The sequence below is a fragment of the Equus przewalskii genome, chromosome 23, assembly GCF_037783145.1.
Source record: "Equus przewalskii isolate Varuska chromosome 23, EquPr2, whole genome shotgun sequence".
Taxonomy (NCBI): Eukaryota; Metazoa; Chordata; class Mammalia; order Perissodactyla; family Equidae; genus Equus; species Equus przewalskii.
Window position 1 is genome coordinate 11073679 of NC_091853.1, and position 23685 is coordinate 11097363.

Sequence of the window (23685 nt, forward strand, 5' to 3'; positions counted from 1 at the left end):
CTGTCTAATTTTCACATGTCATAAAATATTATTTTCCTTTGTATTTTTATTTTTCAATTATTTGAAGAGGCAGAAATCATTCTTAGCTTGCAGGCCATACAAATGCAGGTAGCAGGCCAGCTTTGCCTGGTGTCATAGTTTGCTGACCCCCGATCTAGGGAGTTCTCGCTGTAAATGCAATGTTTTATTATTCTTGATCTCCTCGAATTCTTACACCTGCTCTGTGATGTAGATATTATCATTTCCATTTTCTAGATATCCAAAGAGAAGCTTAAAAAACTTAGGTGGAACAGATTTCAAAGACCTTACTTTTAGCCACTAGGCCAGGGTACCTCCTCGTAACAGTAAGGAACTCATGGGAATGGTGAAATGAATAGGTTTTCTTTAGCCAGAGGCATTTAAAATCTAACAATACTTTGACAAAGACTATGAAGTTTGCTATCATGGCTGGCTCACAGTAAACTCATTTTAGACCTCTGTTATCGCCATGTTCTCTCTTCACAGTCATGCACAGGATGGATATAATGTTTAATAACTCCTGCTTTCTGGGATATAATATTCTCTCATATCTGAAGAAAAAAGAACAGGCCCCTAGCATTTGTTCCAACCTCTCTGCCCCGCACTCGCCCCCATGGTTGCCCAAAGCCCACACATGGCAGGCCTGGCTAGCCCCTGCAGGTAACCGGTATGCTTGGAGACACAATTCTCTCAAAGTTGCTAACTTCACTCCTCACCATTTTGAGTGACGATTTTCTCTTACATGGCTTCTTTACTGTCTCTCGTTTAAAAGCAATTTTATGTGCAAGAGACGAAGGAAGGAAAACAGGAGTTGCCATGGTCTCTCGTCACATGTTAAGATTACATCAGGGGGTGGTCTCAATCTTTCTTTGATCATCTTCTTTCTCTGAACAGAATGAAAGTGTCCTTTACACTGTCTGTAGAGTTTTTCACAAATGTAGGATCACATTGGGTGGTTAGTTTCCAGATATGATACCGACAGGTTCATCAGTCAGTCAGTACATGTCCATTAAAAATCTGTCGTGTGCCTGGCATTGTGCTAGGGGCTATGGGGAGCTCTAAAGTGTGATACTGACCTCAAAGAATTTGCAATGTACTTGGAGAGATGAGACAAGATAAGACTCCTTGGCACCCTACTAAACACTTTGTAAATATTCTATCAAGTAAAAAACAAATCTAGACTTAGTAGGGAGAACTTTATTCAATCAGATTATTGCAAGCCTGGAGGGTGGGGGCACTATTTCAGAAGGGGAGGGGAACTATTACAATTGGGAAAATACTCTGATAGGATCTTGAGAGTTGGGCAAAAAGTGTTTTTCTTCTAAAGGAGACGTAAACAAAGCTAGAAAGAACCAGGTGTGGGGAAGTGGTGAGGCCAGCCTATTCTCAGGAAGGGCTGTATGGTGGATCAGACTGAAGGTGAGCCAGAATTCAAGAGCCTGAAGGAAGGAGAGAAGCTTCATGAAAATTTGATTAACAAGCACTTTGTTCTGATTGATCAGTGGAGACAAGCAGTTCAGCTAATCATTTATACGGCAAAGAATGAGAATTTTGAGAGTCTGTGTCTGGCCTTGTCATCGATAAACAAGGGGGACATCTGTGAGTTCTCTCTGAGTCTATTGGGGAAGGGTGGTTCTTTGCAGTAAGCCATTTTTCAGGACACAAAGGGATGAAGTGGATTTCTCAACCTCCAGGTAAGATCCAACACTGTCAATTCTCTCTATCAACCTTAGTGGTTGGTTCCAAAATTGTCCTTATTTTAGAGATGACAAAACTGAGCAATAGAGAGTTTAATTGCTTCGCCCACATTCACAGAGTTGTCAGTAGAAGAGGTGGAACTTGTCCCCAGGTCTGTCTGACTCTGGGGCTACAACCAGGCCTACGTTATATGGCCGAGACTGCAAGTGTTAGAGGACAGGCTATCAGGGAGGGCCGGAGAAGTCACAGAGGCTCCTTGGAAGACTGTGTTTTGAAGAAGTGGCAGGAGCTGACCAGGTAGGTAGGAACAACGTGGATTATCAGGATACAGGCAATAAAGTCAAAAAATAGAGGTGAAGGTGGACAAGGAGGTCATTCAAGAGTTTAACTCTGTGACACAGAGGTTTTAACTGAAAAAATACTGAGCATTAAAGTTACGTAGATAGGGTAGGGCCATACTGAATGGGCCCCTGAAGAAGCCCACCGGGAATTTGAGGCTTGAAGTCATGGTTAGGAGCAAGCCTTGGCCAGAGCTGGATGGGAAATGGCACGGAGGATGAAAACGGCTGAGGAAGACGAGGCAGGCAGTGAACCACAGACTGACTCAGAATGGAGGGATGTATGGATGTATGGGAGACTGCGGCAGAAACGACCAGCCAGGAGGCTGTAGTAACAACGCAAGCTTGAGGGTCTGGGGGCCAGACTGGGGTGACAACCATGTGTAGAGAATGAGGGGCAAAGCAAGCAAGTATTTCAGAAGAAATAAGAGGATTTGTGCCAGTTCTGGATAGAGGAGTTTAAAGAGAAAACCTCTACCTTATTAGAAGCTGTATAACAAAAACTCAGATTTTCCTGAATTGATTTCATAGGACTTTTGTTTTTAGGATCTGTTAATAGCTTTACCCAAAATAACAAAGAGGCAAACAAACAAAAAGATTTTCAAGCTCTAATATGAAGGGGCAAGCTGAGTGAAAGGTAAGCAGGTTTTTGGTAAATCTTTGAAAAGCCTTTAAAATTCTCATGTGTATTACAAATCTCTGAGAAGGAAATATAGCATGCAGTGTTGTCAGAAATAATTTGAATGCAGAATTTATTTCTTGCAGAATGTCTTGGACTAGTGTGCTACAGAGCCCATTTTGGAAAATAACTTAAGAGTTACATTATTGAGGACCTACTATGCGCCAGATGCTCTGACAGCCTTAAGACACTTAGTCCTGACAATCCTCTGTGTTATTCTCATTCTCCCATTTGGCAGATGAGGACACCAAAGCTCAGAGGCTTTGAGTCATTTGTTTTAAAATCACCCAGCCACCGAGTGTCTAAACTCCCAAATCCTCCTTCTCCCTTTGCATCATGCTCCTTCCATACCATAGATACACAAGATCTTCAAACTCAGACGTCCCTGGCTTTTGCTAGAGTACTCAATTACTGCATCTGCTGAGTTGTTTTTAACAATTTCGGAAGTCCTTTCCTGGGACACAGGATTTCATGCATAGTGAGACTCCTGATACCAGCTTCCAATCTATTGGCATTCACCTGCTGTTACACACGGCTTCCAGTGGTATCATTTGGATTTTAGATTACTCCTCTCCCTTTGTTCCCCAGAACCTGACATCTATAAACATGACAACACAGGCAGGAAAGGGCACAATGAGCAATCTCCAGCCTCTTAATGCAGGCTGGTGTGATGTGGGGAGGAGAGGGCGGGCACCAACAAGGTCCTGATGTCTCAGACGTCCCTAGATTTGACATGTACCACCTCAGTGCTCATAGTTGCTACCAGCACAAACTGTTGCGTGTTAAATATAGAATAAAAACCAATTAAAAGATAACAAGGAAACATATGCTCAGAATGGCAAGAATCAGAGTGTTTATGAAAATATGACCTCTAGCTGCTGTAGAGAAGCATTGCTGCATGTTTTACGAACCTGAATCCTCCCATGACCCCTTCTCCACTTTTCGCCCATGTCCCTAGTTCATCTAGCCCAAACGGCTTTCAGTGGAAAAACCACCATGATTTTTACTACAGTGGATGGACCACCTTGTGTCTGAAAGCCAGAGCGCATGGAGATCACTGTGGGGCCTTTTGCTCGGCGCTAGGTCAGACGACTGAGTCTGGGCTGGGTTCGGGAAGAATTAGAATCATGACTCGGGCTGGGTTCAAGGTGCTTCTACTTGATGTTCCTGCCCAACCACAGGCTGTTTGTGGGATAAGGATACAGGTGACTCTGTAGGTTCCCCATCCTCCATTATATCGCAACACGGTGTGTCTGCAGTTCGGAAACCTAAAAAGGGAGGTATTGCTAGGGTGGACACCCCAGAAAGGTGAATTTGCTGCCTTTGACATCCCCCGCCATCTCAGCATCTGGAAACAAATTGTACTATCATAAAAAGCAAAAATTCTGCTATTCAGCAATCCATGTCAGCTTAGTTTAATGTCTAGGCTAAAGAGTTTTAAATTCTTGCTGTTCTGTAATTGGAGAAATCACCACAGGACCCTCAGGTTTTCCAGTTGTGTCTACCTAGGAGATTCCCATGCATAGGCTTTACCATGACTTACGACCCTCACCCTCCACATCCAATGAGTTACCTATTGGTGATATGTCCCAAATTACTGTCCCATCCACCCTACACTTGGACATTCTTCCCCTTTAGTTCAGACCCTCAGCAGTTCCCGCTTGGTCTACTCCAAAATTTTCCTTACTGCTCAACCTATCACTAGTTTTTACATCTCCCAATCTTCCTCTGTACTGTCACCAAATGCATGCTTCTAAAGCACAAGGACGTGTCTTCTCTCTGTTGACTTGATAACTTGTGCATGTCTTTAAGATAAAAAGAAGAGACTAGGGTATGGCCAGTTGGCCCTGTCCCCCTATCCCCTGGCCCCTCTCTAGTCTCACTTCCCCACATTCCCTGACATGTGCCAGGTGCATGGGGCTTTCTCACACCCTGTGTTTCACACGCCTGGTCTTTTTCCTGTTTAAAATATTCTTTCCCAGGTGCCACTCACCAGTGTCCACTCACCCTCCATCTCTCCGTGCAGGCAACACTTCCTCCAGGAAGGTTTTCTCAATCCTGCCCCGGTCTTGATTAGGAGCCTGTCTTTGATGCTTCCTGTTCTCAGGTCTCTTAGAGCCTTTATTACATGTTATTATAATTTCTGGTTTACTGGACATCCTCCCGCATATTTTATGAGCAACCTGAGGGTAGGGTGTGGCTTTTGTTCATCAACGTATTCCCAGCACTTAGCATAGGGCCCAGTACTCAATACACTTTTAGCAGTAGGTATTTAGTGAGTGTTTATTGGCTTGTGGAGTGGAATTCTCCCCAGGGGTGGGATGGCAACTGGGCAGAGTAAGGATCTTATTTTGTTTGCTATTTATGTTAAAAATGCCTAGTAATAATAAAACTGTTAAGAGTGGATGATCTCATGTTGGATCTGGCATCCTTTTGGGAGAGGGTGCTTATCCCGGGGCAGCATTGTGGGCAGATCCAAAATTCAAAGAGATACACCTGGGCAGTGGAACAAGACCCAGAGCCTTCCTGGTTTTTAGCACATGGAGAAACAGCTGCATAGCTCTGTGAGACAAGGATGAGCAATCAAGCCTGGGTTCCACTCCCAGTTCTGCCACTCTCTGTGTGACCACAGATTAGTGTCTTCACGTTGTGCGCCTGGGTTCCTGCCCTCTGACATTAGGGGTGCTGGACTGCCAGCGGGAGGAGTGAGAGCGAGCTACTGCAAGGGCATGTGGTCTGAGAGCAGATGTCCCCAGTGGGCAGTGGTTTTACTGCTCAGCATCCCGAGGATCTGGGACAACACTCACTCTGGAAAGACCACAAGGGAGAGAGCTCTGCTTTGCAAGGTGCCTTTCATGGTTTCACAATTCAAAGCGACTGAGCACAACTCACAAAAGACCCTTCACCAAACAGAGTCATAATACATAACCTACCTCCTCAGTTCATAGAGTGGTGAGAAATATGTTATATGTGAAAAATACCAATAATTCTAAGTTCCAGCATATGTATTACGATTATTATTATTTCTCAGGGCTTTTACATTTATACTATTTTATGACTCTAAGTGAACTAGGCAATGATGTTTGACCTACTAATCTCACTCTCCTGCTCAGCAGGAAAGGACACAGCTGCCCACCCCCTTCTTTACCACAGCCTTCCTCTGATCCTCCCACCTCTTGGCTGCTCCTTCATAGTCTCCTTTGCTGAGCTTCCCCCCACCTGCCACCTCTACCTGATCTCTAACTGTGGGAGCAACTCAGGGCCTGGTCCTGGGCCTGCTCCTCTTCTCTGTCTTCCTCCCTAGATGAGCACGTCCATTCCGGGCCTTTAGAAACTGGTTGAATTCTGCAGACTCACAGATTTGCATCTCTAGCGTTGACCTGTCCTCTGAGCTCCAGACCTGCATATCCAAAGGTCTGTTTGACTTCTCCACTTGGGTGTCTCTATGGAAACTCAAAATCAATAAGTCTGCATGAAGCTGTTTATTCCCCACCCTCCCCTAATCTGTTCCATCCCATGGCCACCAATTTGTAAATGGCACTTCGGCATAATCAGTTGTTCAAGCAAATACCTAGGAATTGTCTTGATTTCTCTTCCCCTGCTCCTCCCTCCCCCAGACCCACCCTGTCTTCAAGTTTCTTCCTTCCATAAACAGACCTCACTCTGTTCTTTCCTCTCCATGTCCTCTGCATGGGTTACTGCTTTGGGTCTCTAACTGGTGTCCCTGTGTCCACTCTGGCCTCCCTTGAAGCTATTCTGTGCCCAGTGTGGCAGGGATCCTAAAACATACATGTGACTGAAGCACTTGTCCCAGTGGCTTCCTCGCCAGCATCCTAGCTGGGGTCTGTGTTGCTCTGCATGGCCATCCCTGGCCTTTCCAGCCTCCGGCCAGCCCACAGTTTCCTCGCTCACTCTGCTCCAACCCCACTAGGTTTTCCCATCTCAGGTCTTTGCACTGGCCATTCCCTCTTCTTGGGATGTCTTTCCTCCAGTTCATCCTCCATATCTGAGCCCAGTGCCACTCACGCCTTCCCTGATGGCCGTCTCTAAAGTGGGCACTGCCTCTGTCACCCTCAATCACAGCACCCTCTTCATTACCCTCACAGCCCATTCAAAGTTCCTATTATTTCGTTTATTCTTTATTTACTTGTTTATATTCTGTCTCTTCCATGTCTGCTCCATGAGCGCAGGAATCGCGTCCCTTTCCCTGTGTTGTTTGCCCAAGGCCTGCACAATGTCAAAGCTCAACAAATATTCACTCATGTTGAAAAAATAAAGAATGATGAAAGAATTAAAAAGAAAAGGAATGGCTGATTGAATTATAAGAGAGATTTTCTTTGGTTTCAATTTGCTTTTATGCTTATCTGTAGATTACTAATGACCTTTACCAGCCCAATGAACGCAGGATACATGATCTACACAGGTCCCAACACATTAATTACCCTTGAAGAGAGATATTAAGGAAATTGTGAAGGAATGTCACCTCTTCTTTGTACCTAGCCCTGTAAAAGGATGCAGAGACCACTGAAGCTTGGGGACTGGTGTCTCCTGATTACCCTTGTCCACAGTGCTGTGAGCAATATTGAGTGTGAACCCACTGTGAGCGAGATCTACAGCAACGCCGATGGGGAGTTACAAAGAAGTGGGCCCAGAGACCCTGCTCTCTAAGGGAGGAGGCAAAACAGGCCAAATAAAAATATAGAAAGCTGTCAATGTCCCAAACACATCAATCTACATAGAACCAATTAGCACAGTAATTGACTAGACTTGTAATAAATTGACAGGAGGGGCTGTAGCAGTCAGTATGGGCAATAGAGGCACAGAGAAAGAGTAACTTTATAAGCCGCCTCTGTGGAATCAACCTGACTAAAGAAAAACTCCACGGAAACAGAAAAATGTCAAGGGAGTCCAGGCTGCTGGTTTACTCGATTAGGTTGTTTTTCCCTGTCACTGGCACTCACGTTTCACCCACAAAGCACATATTTTAACTGGCAGATTTATTGAGAAATCGAGCTGGAAAAATGCTTCTTTCTACCTTTCTTTTTCTTTATTTCTTTGTGATTTTTTTAATCAGCAAAGGCAAAAATATTTTAAAGGTCTTTTTGCACCTGCTTGATTTTTGCGATAGCTCTAACCTGAGGGCTCCTGTTATTACACACTAACCAAGCGGAATGGACGCTGTCCCTGGCCAGATTTAACCATGTTGATGGGCCATGTGTGGTTATGACTTAGTTGAGCTGTCTAGTCCTTTCTAGACAGTTCTAGTAATTACATTGGGCTTTAAGGGGAGAGCAGCATGACTACTTTCTGGAGCTTCGAGGCACGAACTCTGTTTAGGCAGGTCCTGTCCCCTTTCTGGTCTCAGCAGGCAGTCACCAGACCACAGCAGTCTACAAACAGCCCTTCACAAAGCCGCAAGGCACATTCGGGCATCTCACGTGTCCTAGGGATGGCCCGATCTAGCCCCATAGCTCCTGCCTCCAGAAATGAGTGATGTTGCCAGGGTCCTTCCTCTAAAGCTCTCCACATGTGCTCCTTTGCCTCCCTCCTTCAGTGTCTCACAGATTCCTCCCCAGGGCAGCCACCCTCAGAATAGGCACTTCGCTAGTTCACAGAATGTGCACAAGCCTGCCCCCCGAGGAACTTTCCAAGGAATGGGATGAACTCTCAAGGTGGAAAGTGTTTTCTGGACCTTACAACAGCTTTCTTTGCCTCTTTGGAGGGTCTCCCTGAGGGCTCAACCATGCTATCCTGTAGATATTCACTAGGCGATTGCAAGGAGAGAAGAGGTAAGATGAGGCTGGCAAAGGAAATAGTTATGCTTTATCTCCAACATCTAGAATTCCACAGTGCGTTAGGAGCCTTCTTTTGTTAACCATTGTATCCCTGATACCTGACACTCTGCCTGATCTATAGTAAACGCTCCATACACACTTCTGAAGGAATGAATAAACATCATTACCTTGCAAAGGAACTCATAACCTTCCCTCAACGTGCTGCTAATTGAGGTCCGCATGTCACTGGCTCTACCGACAGCAATATATCAGCAGTAAAGTCAAAGTGCACGTGGGAATTTTTAAGAAAAGGAAGTTGATCTGATTGGAAAACTATCTTCCTCTCATGAGTAACGGAGACAGACATGATGTATTCTGCAGCCTTTGACTGTGGTACCATTAATCATCTGCATTTTGTAGTGTAGCTGGCAGTTGGGGCCAGGTTTGAAGATGATGTCAACTACTCTCATTTCTTCAAAATTAATTACTTACTTGATCCATTTCTTGCTAATTTCCTTGACATTAGTTTTTTCTTATGTATTTTTAATTTTTCCCTTTAATTTATATCTTCTCATAATTGAACCAACTTCCAAAGAGTTCCATGAGATTCAGGGAGACTGGCTCTGACAACAGAGGAATGTAAACTAGGAATGGACCAGAAATGGCTAGTGGCCAAACAGTTAAGCTTAGATGAAAGGGGTTGGTTTGTTGATTTGTTGGTTTAGGTCAAAGCAGTTTTGTCTTATGTTTTAGTTTAAACACGTTTCCTGTTATACCTAACACATATCCCCTTATCCCCTCCTTCCACAAAGCAAACCTTCCAACTTCCTTTACAAAAGAAAAGTGATTAGAGTAGGGTGGTAAAAGAAAGGCTATTGTTGGCTCATACAACACTAACTGGTAGCCAGAAACTTGGAATAACAATCACAAATTGGAGGTTCACACATGGATTTACTCCAGATCCTGGTATTTAATCCTAGTCCTACCTTGTGTTGATCACTTGGCTTAATGTCTAGTCTATTTTTCTAATGCTAAATCCTGACACATGACATCATCCAGCCTTGCCCCCTACACACACACACACACACACACACACACACACAACACCCACCAATCAAACCTGGAGGTGTGGAGGGATGAATGAAAGGGTGGGCTGGTGCCAGGGGGTTGGAGGGGCAGGTGTTTGGGGAGATGCTGTTTTAGACAATATGCTGTCATTTCTCTTTGAAAGAAAAGAGGAAGAGAAAAAAGTATGGCATTCACTCATTTATTCATTCAACCAATATTTATTGACTGCATGCTAGATGCTGTTCATGGAGCTTTGCATTGCAAGAGGCGGGGTAGGAGTAGGGAGTGAACCCAGAGATTTGCAGATGTAGCCCCCATCTTTCAACAATTGTCGACCCCTCCTACTTCTGAGAATACAAAAGTGTTCCTCTAAATCAGATTATTAATGGAATTCAGGAAAAGATAGGAGCCTAACAAAAACACAAAAACTACTAATAAGTTGTCTCTCAACTCCCACATCCACTTATGTCGAAACTTGGGTTGTTAATTGGGCCAGGGTCCCACCCTTGGGGCACAAGAGGAATCAGTGTCTGCATCTGTATGCAGGCAGCGGAGCCAGAAGGCACAGGCTTTGAATCTCAGGTAAAAGAGAAGGCTGATAGAGCTGGACATTTTCATAAAATTTTCCCCCTTTGGAGGATGCACCTGACAGCTCCTTTGCACTTAAAAGGCAGTAACACCCAGGCTGCTTATCACATAAGCTTCCCTAGGGATCCTTTTCCACAGAGAGCACATGCTTATCGCCCCTACTCCCCCAACCGCCCCCTCCCCCCAAAAAATCCCTCTCATATGGGAGGGGGAAGTTGCACTTATTTCCGGGTCTTTTCCCAGGAAAGGGGCTGCAACTGGGACTGAAAATTGTTGCCAAAAGATGTGATGCTGATCCTGATTTTTAGAATGGAGGTTTGACCCCCCCTGTTACATTAGCCTGGTTTGTAGGCATTTGTGACTTCTTTAAAATATACGTCAGTGTTTCTGTGAAGAGCAAATTTACCCCGGGCAAGTTTTACTGATATCTCCTTAAAATTTTTATTAGTTCCTATTTTGTTCAAAAACAGTGAGCTGAACTGCAAATTTCATTACAATAATGCTAATAATAATAGTAATAATAATATGAGTCACAACGCTTTGAACACTTACCAAATGCTAGACATTGTACTTTCTATGTAGTATTGTATTCAATCCTTACATAATCCTTACTGGGAAGATAGCTATTAATAGCTCTATTTTACAGACATGGAACTGAGTCTCACAGCCATTAAGGAATCTTCTCAAGAGCCACAATTAATAAAAATTTTGATGCATATCTGTCTGACTTTAAATCCTTGATACAAACAACTACATTGAACTCCTTCCATTGCAACGTCAGTTGAGTTAACCTATTCAGGCTTGAGCCAGGCGTTATTGAATGTTGCATTCTGTTATCAGAAGTAGAAATCATTTGCTGAGTATATAGAGTCACAGAACATGAGAAGGAGAAGAAATTCTAAATATCATCTAATTCAAGCATATTATACACATGAGAAAATTATTTTGAAGAGGGTTAAGTAATTTACCCAAGGTCACCTGGCTGGCCAATGGCTCAACTGAGACCAAGAACCCAGGTATCTTGACTCCTCTTCTACTGCTCCTTCCCTCAACACGCTGCCTTATAGTAAGATGGGCAATATAGACATATTACTGCTTAAGACCCAAGGCACTCATCCCCAAAGATGTGAAAAACCCAAGTGATGTCAAGTTCAGATTGTCACATTTGATGTAGACTCTCTCCTTGCATCAACATTTATCTTGTAATTTTTTTTCCCAACATATTTTTTGCAAAGATAAACTGTTAGTTGTGGGATGGAGCCCATAACTTAAGATCAAGACAAAAGTCCTGGTAGATATATGTATTGTACTATTAAGCCTGTAGCCATATGCTTATTTCTCTTGGGTCTATGTTATCATGGCCAGCCCACTAGAGCATTGATCTACATGTTGGATAAAAGAGGATGGGCTAAACAAATAAGTCCTTCTTAGCTTGCTGAATCTGGGCAATGGAACAAGTTTGGCCAGAAGTAGAGTTTCTTCTCCTCATATCCCATCAGAGAAATCAGGCTTCTGTGTTCTCCACAGTCATGTTGGTTATCAGTTTGATATTTATCGAGTAACTTCTGTATGCCCCACATTATGCTTGAAGCTATGCGAATTCCAAAAAAAAATTACAAAGCCTTTATGTTTGCTATTTCCTCTACCTGGATTGTTCTGCCCCCAAATCTTTGCATGGTCAGCTCCTTCTTGTCTTTTGGGTCTCAGCTCAAACTCATCCCCTCATCACCATCACTGAGGCCTTCTCTGTACATGCCATCTTAATCAGCTCCCCAACCTCCATTACAACACCTGCTTTTAGTTTCTTTCTAGTACCTATCATTATCCAGAATTATTGTTTTCATTTGTTACTTGCCACTTTCTGTCCCTCTTCACTAAGGTATGAGCTCCATAAAAATAGGAAACTTCTCTATGTCATTCCCCATTCCATGCCCAGTGCCTGGACTGATGCTTAAATACAGAAGGTGTTGAATAAATGAATGAATAAGCCCACTCCTGGGAAGCAATCAATCAAGTTGTGAAGACAAAGCTTACATATTTGGAGTAGAGGATACCATAAAATTAACTACTAAATTGTTATGGACAATATGTTACTATTGTCAAGCCCATAATTATATGAAAGGAGTTTGACGTCACCACCAGAATTGCCCCATCAACTAAAACGCTAGCCTGGTTAAAATATGAAACTCCGTAACAATCTGTGGTTTCTAGAGGGAAAAAATGGGGACCTCTTGAATACTATTTCTAAAAATCTAGAAAGAATGCTTGAGATAGCAAGATGAGGACAGTGTTGCCTACCGTACAAAGCCTTAAACAAATCACCTTGTAGCCTTTAATCCTGATTGTTGGCATGTTTCCAATTCCTTTCAGTGTCAAGCGGCTTAAGACTGCTCAATTCTGCACACAAGCTTAATGATCAATGGCTTAATCAGAGAAAAGTCCCGATCCAAGTGAAAATCATACAGGCTGGTCCTCTTGTCTGTGACACTCCTCTGTGGAGATGACACCAGGACAGACCTGTGGAGGCCACCATGCCATGGCTCCAGTGTTGAACTTCCTGGATTGGACAGGGTGAATAGGGACAATGAGGGCGCCTGCTCCCTGTTGGTCTTTGAGAAAAGTACACAGCCTTGCTATTCAGAATGTGGTCCTTGGACTCACAGCTTTGGTGTCATCTGAGAGCTTGTTAGACCTGCAGAATCTCAGGCCCCGCCCAGACTTACTGACTCGAAATCTCCCTGTTAACAAGATCCCAGGTGATAAAAAGGCACATTAAATTTTGAGAAGCACAGCTGCACAAGAAAGCAAAAACTACCCCAGTAACTGTGTCGTCATCATACATCACGGCCAAAAAAAAAAAAATCCCACAGAAACAATAAAAAATTCAGAAACCTCAAAGTGCAAGGCAGTGGATCTGCCACGAGGTTGACATCTGGCCCTGTTGCGTTCACCTTAGACCAGCAGTCTGGCTTCAGTTATGTCTTAACCCCACCTCCATTTTGTCCACTAACCTTCCTATCTTAATCTCTTACGCCACTGGCAAGCTAAACAGCATGCAGCCATTCACAGAATATCTCAGTGGGTGAAAGTGTTCTTCTTATCGTGGCTCTGCCACTTACTAGTTGTGTGACATATGCAAGATAGTTAAGCTTTCTGAGACTTTATTTCCTTATCTATAAAATGGGGAGGGTAAGACTTAAGTGATATGTACGTTTGAGGATTAGCTGAGAAAGGCTATGTAACATGCTGTTTGGTAATATTATTCATAGGAACTTCCTCCCTCAACCTCCAGATCCAGTTTCCTCTGGGACTTGAAGACTCAAATTAAATCCTCACACATATGTTTAGGAAAGCTTAGATCCTCTTCGAAGCCTCTGTTTATGATAGCAGCAGGCTCAGCCTCAGCAACACCTTCATCAGGCCTGTGTGCCTGGGAACGCCATAGAACAGCTGTCTCCTCTAAACCCCATCTCTGCTCGCTACAGGGCTTTGCATGCAGCAGGCCCTCAGCAAACGTTTGTTGAATGAATTAATTAATCATTTAAAGAAAATAGCTATATGCCATAATTACTTTGCCACTTGAGAGCTAACTTCGTTATTGTAAATGTGCATAAAAAGAGACTTTGGAACTGGTTTGCAACCCTAGGGGTGTAAACCATGAAGCATTATAGAAACTTAAGTTATCACTCTTCATTCGATTTCTATGTTGTGTCCTTAACTTAATCAGATTTTTATGCCACGTACCACAATTATGCAAGTTAGCGTACAAACTGCACCAGCATCAGATACACAAGACTGGGGACTCTGCTGACCAGCACCCACAGACCAGGGTCAGAAGGCTGACTGCTGGTCCAGCTACTGGTTTTGGTTCAGCGATAGCAAAGATCTGTTCGCTATCCTGGGGAGAGGGACCAACTGAGTCTGTCTTGGACTGTATCCACCCAAAACCAAACTGATGGAAAGTGGAAGACATGGCATCCTGTGAGGTAGAAACACAATGCTGTGGAGGTGAGTTACTTCTTTCTTTGACTCAGATTAATCTGATTTAAGACCTCTCAGAGCCAGAGGGTCATCTTAAGGGAAAAACTCTCAGCTGTGTTTTGGAAGAAGAGGAAGCTATTCTTCTTAGCTTTCCCCATGGAAAGGAAACAACCAGCTAGAAAAAAACAAAAAACAGTGGACTATGGAATAAAATGTGCAGTGGAAAGGAAGAGCTTGCTATTGCCGACTGTCAACCCAGATAACCCCACTGCTGTGCACCAAAAGCAATGGCAAGAAAAGAAAGGCAATGGCAAAGGTCAGATCTAAAGTAACAGCGAAAGCGATATTGGAAAAGGGAAGGAAGAAAGACCCGAGGAGATCCACTCCTGAACGGAGCATCAAAAAGAAAAATGTGCTCTGCTTAGTGTGTCAGGTGGAGGATTAAAATTAAGCCCTTGGAAGTTCTTATTTGAAGAAGGTTCAATTTTTTTGGACACTTCTCTGGAATCTACAGATCTATAGCTCTTTATGGGTTTCTTCTGAAGCAAGGACAAAATAAAGGATTCATTCCTTCAACAAACAGTGGGTGCTCATTATATGCCAGGCACTGTGTCAGCGAGGAAGACCCAAAGATTAGCAAGAAATGGTCATATTGCTCTGTACTTCCTTCCAGAATTCTATTTGAAGTTCAGCTCTCTGTAGATACAATTGTGCATTCTGTTTTTTTCAGTTAACTTTATAAGTCTTCACTCAAGGTAACACAAACTTTTCAGGATATATTTTTCAATGTGTTAAGAGTTTTATTGTAAAAGTGGCACATGCTTCTTGTGGGAAAAGCAATATGGAAGTTTTTAGTACAAAAAATAAAAGTCCCTACCCCACATCTCTATCTTAGAACAATCAAATAATTTGTTCATTTATATATGTATGGAGCTATCTTGAGATTATATACACATTTCTCTCTGTATATACTATGTATATATATACTATGTATATATATACTATATACACACACATATATAAATATACACACATAGTGAGAGAGAGGCTAAAAGATTATACATCTATTTTTATATATGTGTATACACATATATTTAAATGCAAAATTTTTTAAACAGACAAGACCCTACTATATCTACTCTTTTGCAACTTGCTTTGTTCACCTCCACATGGCTGGGAACAGACTATCTCTGGGTGGAAGGACAGTAAACTGGTGCACTGGTGGCCTGGTGGCCTCTGGGGAGTAGAACTGAATTACTGGGAAATAATGGTGGGAGGAAGATTTATTTTTCACTTCATTCTGTTTTATACATATTGAATTTTTTAAATAAATAAACTTTTTAAATTAAAAAAAAGAAGAGAAATATGGAAGTGCTGTCAAGTCTACTATCATGGGAGACAGTTGTACAGGGAAATGACAATACAGGGAAATGTGAAGTGTGCCGCCAAAGGACACGTATGAGGAGCTATGAGAGCACAAAACAGGAAGCAAGGAACTCTGCCTAGAGCATCAGGGAAGGCTTGGTGGGAGTGGCAACATTGGAGCTGGCTCTTGAAGATTAGGAAGTGGGAGATGGTAGAACGGAGGAGGAACAGACGACAAGGGCAGACAGGCAGCGCATGCGCAAATGCTCAGGCCTGTGGACAAAGCTCAGCGCCCTCCTCCAAACCAGTGCGAACCTTGATTCTGGACCAAAGTTGGGGCCTGACACTGAGATGGGGTATCATTTAATTACATATGGCAATTTATAGAGTTGAAGGAGGCAATTAAAAAATGCAAACAAGGGGCCGGCCTGGTGGTGCAGCAGTTAAGTGCGCATGTTCCGCTTCGGCAGCCCGGGGTTCACCGGTTTGGATCCCGGGTGCAGACATGGCACCACGTGGCAAGCCATGCTGTGGTAGGCATCCCACATATAAAGTAGAGGAAGATGGGCATGAATGTTAGCTCAGGGCCAGTCTTCCTCAGGAAAAAAAGAGGATGATTGGTGTATGTTAGCTCAGGGCTAATCTTTCTCAGGAAAAAAAAAAAATGCAAACAAGAAGCAGAAATTATAGCCAGGAAGGTTAATTTGCGGATCCTAAGGGCCTGAAAAGTGAGGAAGACCCTCCCAAAAATTAGGTAACTGAACAGACACCAGGGAAAGGAGAAAGATAGAAAGTTCCAAGAGGAGGGCAAGAGAGGGACCCAAGAGAAAATTTCTCAGTGAGACAGAGTAGTTTTGGAGACTTTATGGGGCATATCTATGGCCTTGAAGGGGCAGGGAAGCCGTCTCTGAGACCTTAAAACTGTTTGGAAGCAAATGCTAGGGTTTGGGATTGGTAGCAAGTAGCCTTGTATCACTGGAGTGGAGGATGCTTGGGGCAGGGAGTGGTCAGTGATGCAGCAGCTAGAGAGGACAGAGGATGTGGCAGGCTGAATAATGGCTCCCAGGTCCTAATCTTCAGAACCTGTGAATGCTACCTGTGAACGGCAAAAGGGATTTTGCAGATATGCTTAAATTAAGACTCTTGAGATGGGGAGACTATCCTGGAGGGTCTGGGTAAGCCCAATGTAATCAAAAGGATCTTTCTAAGAGGAGGGAGGAAGAGTCAGAGAGAAGGCCGTGTGACTCAGAGATAGGAGTGATGCATTTTGAAGATGGAGGACGGGGCCACAAGCCAAGGAGTACAGGCTGGCCCTAGAAGCTGGAAAAGGCAAGGCAAGTGCTTCTCCTCTAGAGCCTCCGGGAGGAACCACCTCTGCTGATACCTTGAATTTAGCCCACTGAAACTGATTTTGGATTTCTGGCCCCCAGGACTGTCAGGGAATGAACTTACGTTGTTGTGAGCCACCAAGTTTGTGGTAATATTTTATAGCAGCCATAGGAAACTAACACAGGGAATGAAGTCATGTTTATGCTGAGAAGGCAGTAGGGAGTTAGTGAAGGGCTTCAAGCTGGAGTCACGTTATTAAGTGACATTTAAAAACGATAATAGATGGTGAAACATAGAAGGGACTAGAGTGGCAGAAAACTGAAGAAAAGGAGACACATGAGGATGCTATTTCAATACTTCTTATGAGAGCTGATACTGTCAGCTCATACAGTTTTGAGAAATGGACAGAAGACACCTGTTGAAGAAATAGTTAGGTGGTAAAAAGAACAGAAGTTTGCAAGCGGTTGAATGCAGAGGTGGAACAAGCATTAAGAAAGACTCTTCACTTTATATTTTGACACATAATGTAGTTCACGAATCTATTAGTGGCTACAGAGAAGAGAGATGTTAATCACTGAGGTGCCTGTAGGATATCCAGGTAAAAGTGCTACACACTCAAGGGCAAATGAGGTTTTGAATCTCAGGAAAAAAGAAGGATTAGAGATGTGGGTTGAGGTAGATACAGAAGAGAATCATCCAGCAACAGTGAAGAAGAGAGGAGCCTTAAGGATGAAATCCTGAAAAATGACCAAAATATAAATGATTTCTTTAGAGGAGTAGGGGCAAAGAAGAATGAGAAATAAAGGTCAAAGATTTATGAAGACAATCTGGCCAGAATAGCGTCAGGGACACCAAGGGATGCGAGAAGTTTCAGGAAGGCAGACCTGGTCAGAAGGGACAAATTCTTCAGCTGAGATAGATAAATAGTCATAGAAGAGAAAAGTGAGCCTCTGATTAGGAAGCTCTGTTTCTTTCTCCAGAGCTGTTTCTGTGGAGTGAAGTGGTTGAAAGCAATCATTTAAAGAGTGAAAGGAAGTAAAGGAAGTAGAGAGAAGATGAACAAACTACTCGTTCAAGAAGTTTGACGGTGATACGTTGAAAAGAAACAGTGGTAAAAGAGTGACACGTTTATAAAAACATTATTTGGGGGGAGATGTAGGGTTGGGGAAGGGATAACTCAGGGACTGAAGAGGTTGGAAAGATTAAAAAGGAAGAGTACTGAATGAGTGAGGTGTGGAGGAAGCAGGGGGGGAGAGGAGCAGGTATACAGGGGGAGAGGTTAGCCTGAAGAGGAGGAACGGGTTACATTTTCTGAGGCGTGAGGGCAGAGGAGGATCAGAGAAGATATGAGTAAGTTTAGAAGTGCAGGGAGGGGAGGCTGGGAAATTCCAATTCTGATAGTCTTTATTTGCTCTGAAAAAAAACTAAGATAGGCTAATCTTAGACAATAGGAAATGGAAGTATATTTCTCACAGGCTCCAGTGAGACAGGTGTTCCTAAATATTCGTATGGCCAAACCACAGAGTAGTAGTGTGACAATTAAGTGCCTGTTGAGGGGAAGGCTGCCTTCTGAAAATGTGGCCGAAAATCCGAGTTTTCATCAGTCAGGCATAACGAAAGCATGTTACATGTTTGTAATAAAACCCACAGGGGAAATCATCACAGCAGAAGGCCTTTCACCACTGTTCCTACGGCCACCACCACCGCTACCACCACTGTGGCTAACGACAATGGCAGCCACAACAACAGTAAACAACTGCTGAAGGCTTTCCGTGTGCTGGCTTCGTGTTAGACTCTGGGAGTTTAAATTTGGATAAGGTATGAAATCTACCTTTGAGATGTTTCATCGGGATTTGCAGAGGGAAGAGGAAAATCTTTACTCAAATGCCTGAGCTGAGAAAGCTTCTCACATAAAAGGGACTCATAGGGTCCATAAACCATCAGAGCTGGAAGGGACCACAGAGGGCATAACAGGTGAGGACCCGATAGTTAATGCACTAAACAAAAGTCACCTGGCTGATTCTAGCATCCCCACCCTAAGTCCTGTGCTCTTTCCATTCCATTTCATTTCACCCCTGAGCAGCCTCTTTTCCATTCAATGCATAAGCAATTTTAGGTATCGGATCATAGGTACAAAAGTAAAGAACAGAGAAACTCTTTTCACCATAGGAAGGTTTTTAAAGTTAGAACAGGCAAGAACATATAATCAAAGGACTTAAGTCAAAAAGGTGTCACTTTTATGTCATGGTAGGTATAGTCCTCCCAGAACACTTGTCACCACTACTGTATAAATCCCATTTTGGACCAATCCTCTCAGAGTGCAGAAGAGTGGAAAAAAATCTTCCTTTGTCTTATGCCCTTATAATTAATCAGCAGAATGCCTCCATGCAGGCTTTTGGAATAAAAGGAAATTAGTAGCTAAGGAGGAGAAAAATATTTAAGAGTAAGAATTGGACTAAATAATAAGAAAGATAAACCCTATGATGTAGAGGTGAGACTCAGGAGTGGGGGATGGTATCCATGGACAACTGAGGGAGATCAAAATAGACATACCAAAATGTGTGAATATCTTTTAAGCTCAATAACAAGAAATGGGTTGTGTACATCATATTTATAAGATCTAAAGTCAACAGTCAGACTATGACAATACTAGCTCCTGAGTGACAAGAATGGCTTGAGATCAAGAGGGATAGGGCACAGGGCCAAGGCCATGGACAAATTTCCCTCCTGGGCTCAGTGTTTAATCTTCAGGAGACTGCAGTGCTCAGGAAAGAAGCAATGGGTAGAACCAGGAGTTCCGGGGAAGGTCAGACTCTCCTCTCCCAGCAGTCCCAGGGCCTGGCAATCCTTGAACCAGTGGCCAACAGAAAGAGAGGAGGATTTAGCCCTTTGGTTCAGTCACCAGGCTCTGGCATGGAAACATAAGAAAGCTTTGCCAGCTGGGACTGCTCTTATCTACATTTGCTTACATTACAGTCCTTTCTTGGCAAATTGGAATCAGAACAATTTTAAGATGCTGGAGTTTGAAGAGATACCAGAAACCTGTGGGTATGTCTTTGAGTTTAGAGGAATCAGGGCTTGGGGGGAAATCCTGTAGCAACTGCAGCCCAGACACAAGCTTCTTGCTTCTTCTGGAAGAAAATGCCCAGCCAGAAGAGAGGCTCTCATGCCTCTGCTACCTCTTGAGCAAGACAAAGCAGGAATTTGTGCAGAGCTCAAAGAACCAAAAGCCTCTCAGACAGGAGGGCACATTGTTCCCCAATGCAGCACTACTGACAGGAGAGGGTCCCTAGACTCCGAGGGACTCTTGGTCATTAAATCTTGGGATGACCTACTTCTCGAGTTTTCATTGTGCTAATTTCATCACTTGCCCTTTAGCAACTCACACATCCATGACTTAGTCTCATCAGAATGCTGGCCGTGAGCATAAGCTCAGGAGAAGAAATTCCATGAATGGCAATTCTAAACCAGTCTTGGTTGATCAGAATACAAATTTCCCAGCCAGTACTCATCCTATATCAGAAGGTAAATTCAGAAAGTTTGAAAAATTCAAATGTCTTATACTTACTTGGATTGAATACTAACTTGTCATCAAACAGTGGACAAGGATTTATTTGTGAGGCTGTTATCCAGAGCTGTATAAACACTTGGGCCAATGGAGATTTCCTCATAACATAAATCAGGAGGAAAAATGGGCGTAAAGTCAGGGCAGGATGGAGTGAGACGGGGTTTACTATGTAGTTATTGTATGGGGTTGCCAGTCAGCATAGGCTGGGGGTGCTGGGGGCAGGAAGTAGTGGGGAGACTGTGACACTCTCTCCTCATTCTCCCCTATGCCATGAGAACAGTCTAATATTTTCCCTTGCTATCATAGCAGAATGTATGGTGACCGGTAAAAACCTCTGGAGGACCCTCTCTATGATAACTAACACAATGACCATACAGTTTAGACCCCATCCTGCATCTAAAGTTTCCCCAAATACTCTAATTTTGAGATTTGGTTTAGCAAGCAAATCTTGCCAATTTTAAGGATGGGCACAGAGCATTGAGGCAACAACTGAATTAGTTCTTTGCCTACAAACTCCTTAAGTTTGGTCCTATGGATTGTACCTATGCAGCCAGTACTTGCATGGGGTGTAGAATTTGCTGATGAGCATGTCACTCACCTTTGCTGATGTCTTCATATTCCAGCCACAGTCGCCGCTGGACCTGTTTGTTTGGGTACCAGATGGAGCAGGACTCCTCAAAGCCGTAGATAGCTTCCTGGATGTAATGGTTGCCAAACTGGTCCAACAAGGCCACAAAATCCCCACGCGATGTAGCCCCATCCAGGGAGTGGAGAGCATTGCTGAGGGCTATGGAGAAACATCACCCAAGAGCAAGAATGAGGACTCACAATGTGGGTACCTGGATTCCGAGGCCACTCAGCCTCAAATGTGGGAGTGCCTATGTGTCCCAAAGTGATGCTGGAAAGCTGGCTGCAACAGTCAGGTGAATATTTCCATTTAGCTAAATCCCACGTTTCGGTTCCTAAGTGAAAATCTCTTCAAGCCAGTTGGTTATGTTGTTAACTGCGTCCAAGTTACACAGTACACTGCCAAGTATCCACCACGCCCTCTGCTTAAGTAAATATTTTTTTTTCCCAAGTCACAAGTCATGACATTAAGTCAATTTGTGAGCTCAAATATAGCATTTGAAAAAAAAAATGAAAAAGAATAGCATAGTCTGAAATAGAAACACAAATACCGGCAGAGAACATTTGACATCGTACGATGAAGTTATCACTTCATAAAACTTCTGTCGTGTGTATATGGGAGTACTGTATGTACAAGGTCATGGTGTAAAATGTATCCTAACCAAAAACGTTTGTAGAATATTGCCTACAAACATAGAAATTGATAATGAGAAGATAATGAAAGAAGAAAGGCAAGAAGTCACTAATACACTGCTTATATTTATTTCAGAAAATCCAAAGTATAAGGATTGGGAAATGGCGAATGGAGGAAAGGATCTATTTGCCTCCTCGCTCTCCTCTCCAGCCAAAGCTCTTTGGATTTGCTTTCCCTGTTTAAGAAAATTCTACTTGTTGGAAGGATAGCCCATGGCAAATTTTCCAAATTCAATACCTGGTGAACCAGGCCAGCTGTATATGGCCTTCCTTTCTACACACCTGTGTCCTGTCAGGACCAGGCAGAGCCTGGCCCACACATGAGACCCCAAGCGCAGAAGTCTACACGACCCGTGATACCACGTGTGGCTTTGAAAGGCATGAGGCAACAGAGATAGCCCATTGCTAACCCCTGATAGGCACAGCACCTGTGCAAAATGAGCTTGCGAACAGGTTCGAGTCTGTACTGCCATGTTTTTCTAAAACGCAGAGCAGCCTAGTTCTTTCCAGGTGTTTTCTGCACCAGGAGAGTTTCCTTCAGTAAGATCCCCATCTCAATCCCTTCTTGCCCAGCATAACTTCATGTCAAAAAAAAAGTTCTGAGGCCCTTTGTGTCTATGGAAACGTTCTACATCCTCGATGCATTTTCCTTCTCTGTGCATGAAGCTTTATCTTTTGTGAGTATATATGTCTCACTTCTCTTTATAATTCTCTATCTGTCCCCTACCCTTTATCTCTCTCCTGTTGGCCCTAAGGCTCTGCCTGCTTATTGCTGACCCTAAGAGCTCTCTCCTTGTCTGTCATCCTGTGCCAACATATCCTCTGGCTCTAGTTACCCTCCATCTAACACAGAGAAGCCGGACTTTGACATACACTTCACATCTGGTACATTCTTTAGGTAGCTTCAGAGGATGGAGTTGAGTGTGTTCTCCTAGTCCAAAGGGATGAGGTGGAATAGAGATGTGTACCTATATTAAGGCCCTATTTGTCAAAATTTTCCCATTTGCAAACTGCACATTAGAATTGCCCAAGTGCTAGGAAAATCTTGACTCAAGGCATTTACCACTAAAATTTAAAGAATATTTGTACAAGGGGTCTCTCTGTCCCGCTTTAGAACAATTTGTCCGAAGCTTTAGAATTCACCGCTCCTAACTTGCTAGCTGTAGACACAGAAAAATCCCCTCCTCACTCTGTCTCTATTTTGCTTACTTGCTGTTTAGGGTCATAAGCTGTTTTCTACTTCTCCTCCTCCCCTTCCTCTTTCTTGATCTCTTTCCCTGATTTCTTTCATTGTACAGAAATTCTAAGTTATGCTCTTTGCATTTGGAAAGTTTTGTTCTGTTAATTTATTCAAAAAGTCTGCTTTTGCGCATCCTCTCTACCCATGGGGTGACCCCAGGAAAAATTACAAAATAGGTGTTTATCTTCAGCAGTTCCCAGCTTGCCCTTTCCATCTCTTCTACAGTCCAAGATAAAACTTGCAATTTAATCTCTACTTAGAAAAGGATCTGATTCCAGGTATTTGCCCTTAAGTGTGACTCTGGGTGAAAAGGTTACGTATCTCATGGAGTGGCTACGTTTTAGACTGCATCTTCAACAATGGGATAAAAGGCTTGTGCCCTTGGAAAGGAATTCCAAGCCCCTGGAGCAGGGGTGAGGGACGGCTTGCTGCTGTGCTCACCCTGCGAGACGGTCACTTGGTTGAGTTTGCTGTGGTACATCACAGACCGGACCTTCCAGTGCTGCAGCACGGGGTATCCAGACACCTCACTGAAGTTCACCATCCCTAGGGACAGAGGAGAGGGGGCTCAGTGTGCACGACTGATTCACAACTCCGAAGTCTACCAGGTGAAGGGTGTAATGGCGAGAAAATGAGACAGCATTCTTTGATGGAGAGAATTTCTGGAATCATAAAACAACTGCTGTCATTTATTGAACCCTTACTCTGTGCAAGACATT

At 43.4% G+C, this 23685-nt stretch overlaps 1 protein-coding gene across 6 annotated transcripts in view; it reads right to left on the reverse strand.

The window, feature by feature from the left end:
- ASTN1 (astrotactin 1) overlaps positions 1-23685 on the reverse strand; it is a 291298-nt gene that overhangs the window by 49639 nt on the left and 217974 nt on the right. For 2 of the 6 annotated variants that reach the window (XM_008522143.2, XM_008522136.2), the window contains exons 15-16: positions 23408-23512; positions 21005-21193 (exon numbers count right to left, since the gene is read on the reverse strand). The exons of 2 other annotated variants lie outside the window; for them this stretch is intronic. In XM_008522143.2, coding sequence (XP_008520365.1) covers positions 21005-21193; positions 23408-23512 — 294 coding nt within the window. The remainder of the gene's footprint in view (positions 1-21004; positions 21194-23407; positions 23513-23685) is intronic. 2 more of the 6 variants (XM_070591356.1, XM_070591357.1) reach the window with 1 other exon arrangement.